Source organism: Carya illinoinensis, chromosome 11, assembly GCF_018687715.1.
Source record: "Carya illinoinensis cultivar Pawnee chromosome 11, C.illinoinensisPawnee_v1, whole genome shotgun sequence".
Taxonomy (NCBI): domain Eukaryota; kingdom Viridiplantae; phylum Streptophyta; class Magnoliopsida; order Fagales; family Juglandaceae; genus Carya; species Carya illinoinensis.
This window is the reverse complement of record NC_056762.1, coordinates 25,130,865-25,144,691: the sequence shown is the minus strand read 5'-3', so window position 1 is coordinate 25,144,691 and position 13,827 is coordinate 25,130,865. Positions and strand designations below refer to the sequence as shown.

General features: G+C 35.6%; 1 protein-coding gene and 1 long non-coding RNA gene across 2 annotated transcripts; one reads left to right on the top strand and one right to left on the bottom strand.

Moving 5' to 3' along the window:
- Positions 1-298: 298 nt before the first annotated feature.
- On the bottom strand, positions 299-1,226 carry LOC122281863. The gene is made up of 2 exons (XR_006230336.1): positions 544-1,226; positions 299-429 (listed from the first exon to the last, which is right to left on the bottom strand). It is a non-coding gene; the product is annotated as an uncharacterized LOC122281863 (long non-coding RNA).
- A 5,401-nt stretch (positions 1,227-6,627) lies between these two features.
- On the top strand, positions 6,628-8,037 carry LOC122280827 (metalloendoproteinase 1-MMP). The gene has a single exon (XM_043091874.1). The coding sequence runs from the start codon at positions 6,867-6,869 to the stop codon at positions 7,953-7,955; it is 1,089 nt and encodes a 362-aa protein (XP_042947808.1). The 5' UTR covers positions 6,628-6,866; the 3' UTR covers positions 7,956-8,037.
- The last annotated feature ends 5,790 nt before the right edge of the window (positions 8,038-13,827 follow it).

Here is a 13,827-nt window from a genome sequence, read left to right as displayed (position 1 = left end):
AACCCAAGTAAAAGCAGCCTAATTGAGAGCATCCAAGTTGAAAGGACCATCGTAAATCGAGAATATTATCACATCGTGAGTCAAAACTAGGAATTTAAAGAACATCAAAAGAATAAAAACTTCGTAGAGACGAATACCAATTCTCCATGGAAGGATATTCGACACCCAAAAGAAACCCCAAAAGAAAAGAATTTTGACATGAAAAGACAATCTCCTATTCACGTATACCCACGATAGCTTTTAAAAGTCAGATTAATCCGATCAAAATAAACCAGGCAACACAATTCGACAGCCATCCTTCAAAACCCAGAAAAAGGGGTCACAATCGTTAACAATCTTACATAGACTGAACCCAGAAAGTCGATCCTTTTAGCATACCCAGATCATCACATCCATCGGAATATCCAATTGACCATTAAACTTGATCAACTACCAAAAGAAGAAGAAAAAACTTAACACAATCAAATATGATTAAATAACTTTTCCATCTGTACATTATGATCATTACAGATCGAAACAGAACAATTCAGAAATGAGGATTACATATCAGAGAAACCCAGGATTCCTCAAAAGCCATCTGCATCCGTCAACAATTGCACAGAATTTCACCTTTTTCTTATTCAAAACAGAAAATTGCAGATCAGTTTGGAAAGAGATAGAAAGTGGGTGTCTAATCAGAGCTCTATTGTCTTAGAAAAACGGAATATGAATTTGGGGGCACTGAGATGTTCCAAAGGAATTGAGAAGATAAAGAAGGGAATTTTGGGAGAGAATGAACAAATTTGATCTCTTTTTTTCCTTTTTCCTTCTAATTTTTTACTTTCCTACGGGAGGTTGTGCCGTGTAACCCTTCTTCTATATAAATCTAATACGTTTTCTAAAGCGATGAGGCCAGGTGTCTCCTAGGTGGTGAAGGAGTGAAATGCTACATTGCCATATATTTATACTCTGGGTCAGCAGCTTCTTATCGACTGGGGTAACTCCTTCACCTTAAAATGGGGCTCTCAATTTTTAACTACCATCTTTGAGTTTGATACGAACTGAATATTTGAAAGGATTAAGATATATCAGCATAATTTGACTCGAATCAGTTTTAATTGACCTGATTAATTAATTAATGAGTTATCTTTCCACCAATTCCTATAAATATTTAACCGTACTCATCCATTATCGAAATACACTTGAATTTTGTTAGTCTAGTCTCTCATGGTACTGATCATAGTAAAAACAACTAGATGATAATTGAGTGACAAAAATTTATAATTTTTGTAGTTAATAATCTTATTATTATTATTATTATTATTATTATTATTATTATTATTTGCAATAAGTATTATATATAGCGAATTAAGAATATCCTTCAAAATCAAAATCATTTGAAAAATTAAAATTCTAAAAAATTCAATACAAGAAAACTGTTTATTTCATGTGGTCAGCTATTTTATGAGAAAAGGATTTTTTTTTGTCAAAATGAGTCTGTTTTCGTCTCAAATAGTCATTATCACCGTAAATAATCCATTACAAATCCTTGTTTTGCTTATAGTGATTGTACTATATATCCATGGGTTTTGTTATTGACTACTAATGCAAGAGGCCAATATATAATCAAAACTCACTTCTAGGGGTGTAATCGGTCTAGATCATTCTGGTTTTGACTACTAGTATTAATATTACTATATAAAAATGATTTAATATAGTATTAGTATACTAATATATATTAGTATTATTATTGTATTATGTATTTATCAAAATGATTCAAAAGAATATGTTGAGAATTTATTAGGTTTAAAAATATAATTAATAGATATATTTATATTAATAATATATGACCAAACAAAGGTTCATGTTTAATATTATAACTTTATGTTATAAATTATAATATAATATTATTTTATATATAATTATATATCTAATATTAAAAATTAATTACATATATAAACACGAACCGGTCCTAAAAATTCTAGAACTAGAACCGAACCGATTCTATCCAGTTTATGGAATCATGGAATTGGTTTTGAACCGAACTGGTCCAAAACAGATCCACGGTGGAACGAAATGCAATATGCGTGGTGAACTATTGTAAACAATAACTCATGATGTGGCTGAATATAGAGAAAAACTATATGGTACCTTTATCACCTCTTGAAGTCCTCTGTTATCATTATTTTTTGACTACATACATGAATTAATATACTGATTCCACTCATATATTTCCATAGATATTGTTGATGCATGGGTAATTTTAAAAATTAAGAAATATTCTAAGCAAACTGTGGCGATCGAGAATGAGAACTCTACTCTTATAATTTTTTAGTGTATGCAATCTGCTTGCTAAGATCTAGTACTACTGATCAACTACTGCACCAATTACTAGATTTCAATGATCATATGTACTGTTCGATCACCAACTGAGTTTATAACACATGAACTTGTATATATCATGTCATGTGATAGGATCAGATTCAAATCCCATAAATAAATTGAAATTGGATTACTATATAAATAATTATGATGATGTATACTAAGTGACTCATCATCATAATTATTTATATAGTAATCCAATTTCAATTTATTAAATCGTAAAATCTTTATTTACCATATATATTTACAAGTAAAATCTTTATCTTCAAAACTTAACCATATGGGTATACGTAACTAACATTTTCTCACATAAATGACCCCTGGTGATCATTATACCCATAAACCCTGATGTTTGCATTCTTTTCTTCTTCTCCTTTTTTGGTCTCTTTACATTGTAAACACACTACTTACTATTGAACAATAGTTAAAGAAAAGTCAATGCAATTACCACGTGACATGCTTTCACAGCAGTAACAAAGAGAAAACCTTTTCAATTATTTCCAAATTAATTAGAAGCAGATCATCCTGAAAAGAGGTTTTTTAAGCACCTTTAGACTTATTCATTTCGTGTTATAAATATTTGGTGATCAAAAGAAGGAAGCTAAAAGGATAATTAAATAAAGTAAGTATAGAGGCAAGTGAACACAGCGCCAGCAAGCAAGAGGAGGAAATAGAGAGCAATGGAATTTGCTCCCCGGCCTTCTCAATGAGGAATGCTTGGAGATCAAATTCATGTCCTCCCAAACCCTTTATCAAACAATTAGAGAGCAGTACTGGTACGATGTTGGACGCATTCAGGATAAACTAACAGTTTAGTTTGGCAAGTTGCTGAAAAAGACAAGGTACAGGGTAACAAGAAGCACATCAAATGACTAGACCTGTTTACTCTCAAAGCATATCTTATCGTTTCAACCAAAACCCAGCACAAAATCAAAACCCACTTCAACCAAACCCTCATCTTGAAGAGAAATACAAGCATCGTGATCCTCTAAGCAAAACTCAGCACAAAATCACAAACATTTGGGGGAAATACGGTAAATAGAGGGACTACCTGGCTTGAACGGTGAAGACGACGGCGACGACGAATGGCGATTCCCAACAGTGACGGCGAACGGCAACGACGAATGGAATGGTGCACTGGCTAGGGCTTGTGAAACGAAGAGAAGAGGGAGAGGGAGTCGGGACTCTGCCTTGGTTCAAGGATTAAAACGCACGAACGGTATCGGTTTCGACCGATAATCAACGTGGTTCAACCCGCAAATGACGTGGATCCGAATAACCCGACTTTTGTCGGTTGGGCTCAGGCCGGTTATTGCGGACGGATCGGCCCACTGCTTTTTTTGCACAGGCCTAGCCCCAATTACATGAGTTTCTCGTGGGAAAAAGCTTATACCCATCACTACCAAAATTTTTATCTCAGTTTTGACTTCCATGAAGACAACTCGTGAAGACAAATTATTGTATCGTTACAAAAGCTATGTTCTCACTAATTCTTATCCACCACTATAATATTATGGGAAAAAGTCTAGTTTTACTCCCACTAGACATTTTTGTGACAATAGCTCACTTATTGTCACCAATCTATATGGTGTAAAAAGAACTCATGGCAAAAACTCCAATTTGTTGTAGTGTCTAATGGTACTATAAATTTGAGTCGCCCAAGATAACTTCATTATATGTTGTTGAAAACGAAACTTAAGGATGTAGACAATTAAAGACTATTTATATATATAATATATAATATGTAGAGACTAATATATATATATATATATATATATAGGTTGCTGTCTCTATATATGTGTATAGGGATCTTGATAAATGCACTTGAAAAAGAATCATAACAATTCTGAATAAATATTATACCATTCACTTAGGCCAAGCATGAATATTGAGCTGAGTTGAGTTATTTATAAATAATAGTAAGTTGAGATGGTGGAGTGAGTCTTGTGGGCTGGCATCTAATATCAATTTAAATGTGTTTGAATTTTAAGATCAGCTTAAACCATGTACTTATGAAAAGTTAAAAAAAGTTATGAGTCACACGTATAAAGATGTGTTAATTTGAAAAAAGTTGCGGGTCTCACATGTATAGAAATTTTGAGTTAAGATGAATTTAGCGATTTGAAAGTTGGATATTTGGATGTTAGACTCAGCTTAAGATTATATACTAAACTAAGTTGATCTCAATTCAGTCCAATTTTATAACATATTAATGTGTCTATGATCTTTATGAATCGGTTCTAAATCTTAAACTCTAAAATATCTCAATCCGGATGGTGTACGTGGCTGAGTTTTTGAGAGTCTAGTACTATCCGTTGCAATTATAAAAATATTAAAAATATTTTAAGACTGACAAAATAAAATTGATCATCGGTGATTACATGCATAATATATAAATATATATATATATATATATATGTCTAAACGTAACACTTCTCGATTTTTGTATTATAATTAGTACAAAGAATGATAAAGAAAATAATTTAATTTTCTACAACCATTTTATGGATCCGTTTTAAATTGAGAATCTTTTTGTAAAATAGAGTTGTAAGAATATCATTATTTTAGAAAAGCGTCATCTATTTTAGTTATATTAAAATTGTGAAAAAAGGTTGTGTCTAGTAATTGTACATGATGTTATGCAAATGACATGTAATTTCCTAACCCTAGATGAATTACTAGCGAATATATAGTTAATAAAAACGATATAATCTCCACCAATTCCGACCCTATATCAGAATCATATACATGCTCATATACGCACTGGCCGAATAAGGATCGATAACAATGACATTGGGACCAAATTACCTCCGAAAATGTCATTATATATATCATTTATTCTCTTCATTGATTAGACAATAAGTGCAATTATAATTATATATAATGATCATTAATTTTGAATGTACTTTTCCTCAAGTGTACACTCTACATGATAATTTGTTAAATAAATACAATATTATTGCGTGGTTGTGCATCCAATATCAACAAATTAAATGCCATATGGAAGGGATATTCTATCTCGGCCCACTGGGTTGGGCCTTGGTTAGAGCTAAGGCTCCTCCTGGACTAGACTCTCCTCTCATACGACCCAATAATGGGTAAAAGAGCTCGGCCCATGAGTCTTACAGGAGAAAGAGAACCCATCATGCGGGAAAATGGGTTAAAGGAGACAAATGGGACGTGTCAACCCTTGACACTAGCTTGCCATGATTAGAATTAAAGGGTCCACACTGGCAAGTAAACAGAAGACATACACAACCCTCCATTTTTTGACGATGGGGGATTATAAGTGATTGCACCAATTGCCAACCATTGAGACACTACTGGAAAGTCACGCCACATTAATGGTGCCACCATAGATGCCGTGTCACATTAAAGGTTAAGACTAGAATGATTGTCGGCATGATGCAAACCCCTGACACCAGGTACATGGATTGTTCTCTTGAAACCTCATATAAAAGCCATAGCCTAGGTACGAATAACTCTCTTAATTCGATTATTCTCCGGCACTTTATTGAGATAACTTGCTAATTTTAGTATCGGAGGCTTTCGTACCATCTCCAAGCAACCTTCATCTCTATATCTATAAGAAGAAAGACCTTGACCCGAATTGGAAGAAATCTTGTCCAGCGTATGAAACACGTTAACAATATACATGCTCATGTATGAAAGGGGAAGAAGATGATAATGACATGGGGACCAAATGGCCGTCGAAAATGTCCTATATATCTTTTCTTCTCTTCATTGATTAGACAACAAGATCAGTTATATGACGTCAAAAAAAATTATAAGTGCAATTATAATTATAAATAATGATATTTAATTTTGAATGTACTTTCCCTCCCGTGTACACTCTACATGATTTGTTAAATATATACAATATTATTGCGTGATTGTGCACATCCTATATCAACAAATTAAATGCAATATGGTCTGTCTTAATTATAATTCATAATTAATTAAATCAATATATATATATTTATATATATAAGCCTTCCCCAGAAAGTGATCTGAGAAGATGATGATGACCCAAAACACACGAAATTTTGGTCAACCAACCGAGCAAGCTTAACCTAAACTTGAACAAATCAAACCAATTTTATTCTTCAAACATAACACTTTTCCTTAGTTTCGACTGAGAAAGGATGAGAGAAATTAATGATCCCATACTCATTCATTGACTAAGATCAGGGAAAAAGAAAACCTCCATTAAGTTAAATAGAGAAAAACGGAGTCAGTGGTTAATCCACCATGACACAATCAAAGGCTGGCTCACACGCCAGAATCTTCTTAGCTTTCCCATTATTTTCTTGTACTTCGATCCTATCTAACCCAAGCAACTTCCACAATTACTATTGAATTCATACAATTATTTATTATTATTATTTATATATAGGATCATAAAGTTTTTCAAATTTTCGAAGATCCTCCAAAAACTTTATCGATCCTTTCTAACGATCCCAAATTAAGCTCTGTTCCACAAAAGACAACTAACTGAAATAACTATGTTTCCGTTTTTCAGTTACCCCTGCATCATGTTCTTCTTCTTCTTCTTCTTCTGTGTTTCTCGCCCTTGCTTTCCCGCCAGAACCCCACCAGGCCTATCAACTGTAATAAACGTCGATGCCCACAACTCTACGTGGCAAGACTTCGTTAGGTTCCTGCACGCTGGGAAGGGCAGCCACGTCAGCGGCATGTCGGAGCTCAAGAGGTACTTCAACCGTTTCGGTTACCTTCCGATACCCGGCACGGATTTTAACGACGTATTCGACACTCAATTCGAATCAGCCGTTGTTCTCTACCAGAAAAACCTTGGGTTGCCCGTCACGGGAAAGCTCGACACCGACACCATATCGGCCATCATGTCGCCGAGGTGTGGCATGAGCGACGACGCCTCGCATGCTTTGCACAGGACACGTCACTTCGCGTACTTCAACGGCAAACCGAGGTGGCTCCACGGTTCTCGGAAGACTCCGATGACGCTAAAGTACGCTTTCTCGCCTTATCATATGATCGACTACCTGAGCCCGTCTGATATTCGGGCGGTTTTCAGACGTGCCTTTTCTCGGTGGGAGTCAGTAATTCCGGTGAACTTTACCGAGACGGGGAACTACCAATCGGCGAATATTAGAATCGGGTTTTACCGGGGGGATCATGGGGACGGAGAGCCGTTTGATGGGGTGCTGGGAGTGCTGGCTCATGCTTTCTCACCGGAGAACGGGAGGCTCCACCTGGATGCAGCAGAGACGTGGACGATAAATTTTAAATCGGACAAGTCAAAGGTGGCAATTGATTTGGAATCGGTGGCCACCCACGAGATTGGGCATGTACTTGGGCTGGCTCATACTCGGGTGAAGGAAGCTATTATGTATCCGAGCTTGAGTCCGAGGACAAAGAAGGTGGATCTGAAGATAGACGACGTGGAGGGAGTTCAGGCTCTTTATGGGTCAAACCCTAATTTCAAGTTCAGCTCTTTAATGGCGTCGAAAAATTCTTTCAACCAAGCCAGTCATGGTCTAGATAGAAAATTCTCCATGCTGTGGACCATTATTTTTTTGGCTCCGACTCTTTTATGTTTGTTTCTGCGTTCATGATTTTTTTTTTCATTTATTTGATTCCATATATACATGTAGAGAAATAGAGACACGCCTATTTTAATTTTTTTTTTTAAATGTTATTGGCCGTGTAGAATGAGTCACACTCAAAAGGAAGGAAGCTTAACCATAAATGAAAACGTTCTTTGTTGTATATGAACATGATCATGTGGTTCTAATTAATTCTGTACATATGTAAATCATTTTGTGGACATGCATGCATGGGAGGATCGATGCCAAAAGAGAAACAATTAAAGACCTAAAGTAGGAGGACAATTAACATACGCACGCACGTACGTCAAAGTTGATGTCCTATGCATGGCTAAAAAGTGGATCGGATCGGATCGCCGATCGATCGGTTAGAGACCCAACGAAACAGCGTATGCACTTCGTCAATTGCAACTAGCTCATTGGAATTAAGTACCGCCCGCAAAGAATATGCGTAACCTGATGATATGGTAGTAGAACCCAAATGGCCGCAAAGTATCACTTACTGTTCAAGTATCACTACAATATATATTCTATATACCATTAATCAGCTTAAGTCCTGTAATTGGAAGCTTGCGTGCGTTCGTACTTACGTTAGTTAATAATAGGGACTACTACTCGATCCTTTACTGGCAATTAAATAATAATAAAAAAAAAAACTTTACTCTGGATCTCACCAACTCGGCCAGGACGCAGACACATGACACGCTATATAAACGCACGCAATCTTCATTTAGCATTCTCCCTATTAATATACACGACGAGGAATTTGGTTTTGTGCAGCGTTTTTTATTTTGTTGAAAAAAAATTACTGCAATTGATGACTTTTTACAACGTTTTATAACTCGTTGCTTGCTTTTGTTGTAATAGCCCACTTTAAAATAGGCGGTCACTTAATCTTATATTTACAACGTTTTTTTCCTTTATTAAAGTGAAACTAGGTGTTGCAATAGGATGGATTTTATTACAGCAGGTACTATCGTTGCAATTGTATCTCGGTGCCAACTTACACCAATACTTTTAGATTTTCCCCCCGAAATCACACTACCCCACTCTGTTACCGAGCTCCTTCTCCATTTCGACGATCAAAGTCATTTTTCCTACCTTCAATGCCTAGGAAACGAACCTGATACACATGGCTTAGTATCTACCTTCATTGTCGACTAGGGCCTGAGCCCTAGATTCTCCTCCATTCCATTTGCCTTCCGCGGAAGGCACGGTCAACTTTCCCTCCCCATACGATCTCCATTCCTCCATCGTTACTATTGGAGTGCTTTTTGAGCCGAAAGGAACAAGACTATCGGTTGCCAAACGTTTTCGAGCGAGATGCTTGGGTGTTTACATACCCAACGTCACCACAGGTATCTCTGCTACGATTGAATCTCTCTCTCCCCCTTCATTCGCTCTCGTTGGTTTACAAAAATGGGAGCTTTTTGTTTGTAGACTATTTCCAGTTGTTTGAATTTGAAATCATCTCGTTTCTTGCACCATTTTTGTTTTTTTTATCTGCATTTTGGGTACGGGTTGACGAGGGTATTGTTGCTGAAAAGAGCTTGGGTGATAATTTGTACCTGTGTGTCCTCTGATTAGCATAATTTTTGCAGTGTTGAAATCCCTAATTAGATGACTAGTTATCCAATGTGAAGATAGGTTTTGAATAGCCTAGAAAAAGTGGTTCTACTGATTGTATATTCTGGTATGAAGGCACTTCAGGTCACCTCAACTGTGTAATGAAATGAGAATATAATCAGATCTATTATTCGATTAAGGAGTATTAATCACCTTTGTAGGCCAAAAGTTATCTTACGTTGCAAAGCTAATTTTCGTTCACCTTGAATTTGCATGTTGAAATGCAATGCCATCTGTGTTTTCTTTTCTTTTCTGACTTATGAAGGATTTCCGATTATACTTGCCAAGCACCGAAAGCTTCCTCAGCATTACTTTGCTAGAGGTATTGATGGTGGCAATGTGGTGGTTCTATAATAGGGTGAACAATATCCTAATCTCGATGACTGTTAGCAGTGAACATGTTTGTCTTTGGCTTAAGAACTTCGCTCTAAAAATGTTCTGTTTCCATTGTCTATTTCCTAATTTATCAAGTTGACCAATAGGGACATTCTCAACGGGAGGTATCAGGTCTTTACAAGAATAAGATTACCAATATAAAATAATAATGTAGTTGCATATGGCTTAGTGGTTAAATCTGTTGGATGGGATTACATTGTTACATATTAATACCGTTTTATTTTACAGAGCATCCCTGATGCCCTTTTCTTTAGGAATTGGTGGAAACGAGGTCATAGATCTGTTGATGTCTTGGTGATTTATGGATAATAGTACTTCTGTAAATCTTTTGATTAATTTGGGCAGTAAGATAAAAATATTATGAATCAGAAAATAGGGAAAGCCCGTGTACACTTGGTTGTATACATATCACCTAGGGATGTTCTATGTGTGATGAACTAAAGACAGAAACTCATGAATATTGTCCCCATTTAGTACAATAGTGGAAAACCAAAGCAATAAAGTGTGTCGGAACAGTACTTCTGTAAATCTAGAAGGATCAGGTTAGAAGATTTTCTTATTAAAAAAAAATTGAATAATGAATCGTTTGTGCTCATTAGTTAGTTGTCACATTACTTATTTATGCGTAAGGATTGTGATCTATTTCTGGATTTGATTTTTCAGGTTTATGTAAAACCAAAATGCCTATATAATGCACAAGTTATATGGAGGTCATATTTTGAAGTGTTATGTGATACCTGTTTTTGATAAGTAAAATGAGGGGTGCAACACAAGTGTTATGTGATACCTTAAACTTAAAACTGAAAAGTAAAAAGTTATTGCCAGTACATAAATCCAATGATCTTGAACCCACTACCTTACCTCCTCCGAGTGTCACTTGAGGCAGAGTTTGTTGGCTTGTGACACCTCTGAATTCTATTTGAAGTGTAGGGCCCTTGTTTTCTTCTGTTTTGGCTACAAAGTATATAGAATCCTGTCATTGTTGATTGTGAAAGTTTATCATACTTATTACTACGCCCCTCGAGTTAGTACAAGAAACCCATAGCTGGTATTGAAGTTAATAAATAACCGCATTTATACATTTAACAGGTTTAAGAGTGCAGCACCCCCTGCCTTGTCATGTTAGGAATGCTACTAACTAAAAAGACTCACTTATACACTAGGTATAAAAGATTCCATAAGTATGTAAAAAACAATCCAAAATTCATGAATAAAAATCACAAATGAACACCTACTGAAAATCGTAGTCTTGTGCTCTTCCACAAAAATTGTAAAAACTACTTTTCACAATAAGGGGCAGATCCGATTTCTTCTCTTCAAACCCTTGTTCTCTTGTAAGAAAAAAATCTTGTTCTCTTTTTCAAACGGTCACATTGTGCGTGTATATCAAGGTTACCACACATGGGTTATTATTTTGAAGTTATTATCATGCTAGAATTTAAAACCCACTAAGATCCCTTAAAACAGATCCGATCATGGGCCAAAAGCGGTAGGCATTGTCTCGATGTCAACCAATGTGCTTGTATGTTTCTGCTGTAATTCCAACACGCTAGCAAAGATTACTTTGCTATAAGTCTTACACGTGTCCACTAATTTCATGATTTAGACACCTAAAAAGACAACTCAAATAATTGACCTATATTTATCGTAAAAAAGACAACTCAAATAATTGCCCTTTACTTTTTTAAAAAAAAAGTAAAAATAAAAAAGAGGACAACCTAGATGGTTTAACCTAGGGTCAGACTATAACAACATATCCCTTTGGTAAAAGCCCTAGAAAGGTGGTTGTAGTGCTGCAAGGAATGTCCTTTTTTGGTCCCTCTTGCTTTGCTGTCTCATTATTACAATAATTATACCTTGTTAGTGTACTAAGTCAAGATTGCAATTATATATATATATTAGAATATATATATTGAAGGGAGCATGTCCTGAGGAATTTCAATTATAATTGAAGTTACTTTCATAAAAATTGAATTTATGGCATATAATGTCTAAATGCAAACCAGATTTGAGTCCTTTCTCACTATCTATATACTGATAAATTCCAGAATTCCCCCTGTCATGAAGCAGCAATTGCAAGGTTATAACATTAAATTCAGTTTCCACTTTTTCTCATCTCCCATATGTTTTTAGCAATAGTAACTCTAGCAGGCCGTAACTTGGGTACCATTTAAACCACCAATGATTTATATCTCTACTTAACACTGCATCCATCCAATATCATGCATTAGAAGTTTGTCAGTTCAGATCTCTCTGCACTAGGGCCTTAATGCGTAGGGAACATCAGACAAAGAGCCAGCACATTTAGGATTTTAGTATTATTTTCCCTGGACCATCCTGTCTAAATTCACTATTTAGACTTTTAGAACCTTGTGTCCTCAATTCCCCCCATCATCTTTGGTGCTTTAAATGTTTCTTTATGTGCAACAGAAATCGAGTGCTTTAGATCATTAGAACATATTAGCCTATCTTTCAAAGTATACCAATGTTGTCTCTTGACATGCTACTGTGAGCTCATTGAGACTGAGATTAGATGGGATTCTGCCTATCAAACTCTCAATCCTGGCTTTTGGGGTTATGAATTCCATCTTTCTTCTTCACTATTTGTTTTAACGTTTAAGCAATTAAACGTGGTTCTTTTAAGATGCAGGGGCATACATGAGCCCACAAGGAATAAGTTCCTTTCTTCCCCCTCTAGCTTTATTGTAATTATTATTACAATAATTACAATAAATGCCGTGCTAAGTCATTACTCTACAATTATATTGGTATTTATATATAACTGCAGGAGCATTTTAACAAATATTATTTGGGCATTATGTATGTTACTTTCGGTAACTGCTTGATAATCCCCCAATAATGTGAATCCCAAACCTTTAAAATGTCAACATAATTGATACACTATCCTCGTACTGAAACAGAGCATAACAAACTAGTGCAGTTTTGGATTTGGGTGCTATTTGCATTTAAAATTATGAAATGACATGATGATCTCCCACATGATCATCATTAATGGATTTTCCATGCAGCGATACTTTGTTTTCTGACTACATTAAGGTCAGAAAGAAAAACCAGCAATTGGCTATATTTATTGATCATCAAATCTGTTTGCTCTTTGATCAGTTTCCACAATTTAATCTTCTGCAAGAAATGGATCAACCTTAGTGAGTATTAGACAACAATATCCCATAGTTGTAATTTCTGTCACATGCCGTATGCTGTGACAGCACTGAGGCCAGTCTGTTGGAGGGTGAGGAAGTGTCTCCAGCTTTCCTTTCCCATTCTTCATGATGAATGCTGTGCCTACTCCCCAGACCTATGTACTTTGGAGTGACAAATTCTCTGCACCAAACCCCCGTAAAAAATTACAGGCAATGATATTTATGTTTGTATTTAATTAAGATTAAATACATTTTATTCTGAATTAATAAAAACTGATAATCTTCACCTGGATTGTTAGTAACAAGAGATAATGTAAGTGAATCTACCTACAGGAACTCCAATGGTGTTCATGTAAGGTGGATGGACCAAGTTTAGTATTATGTTTGAGGATCATAGTTCCCACTGCCTTACCCCACAACATAGAAGCTAAAGTCATGTTGGGACTGTTGATATGAGCTTGAAAACAAGAGAGACTTGCTTGAATATATAAGCTATTCATGAGTTTCCATACCTTTTCTTTGTTGATTAATATGGTACCACCTACAGCCTTGAAGTGTAGATACTTGGTAACATCTGTGTGAATGAGATCACTAAAATGTACCATTGGCCAATTTGGTATACAAAGGAAAAATGGGAGAAGGTTTGAACCACAATATCATGACTTAGCTTGGAGAGGAAACGACATATTGAATGTGAA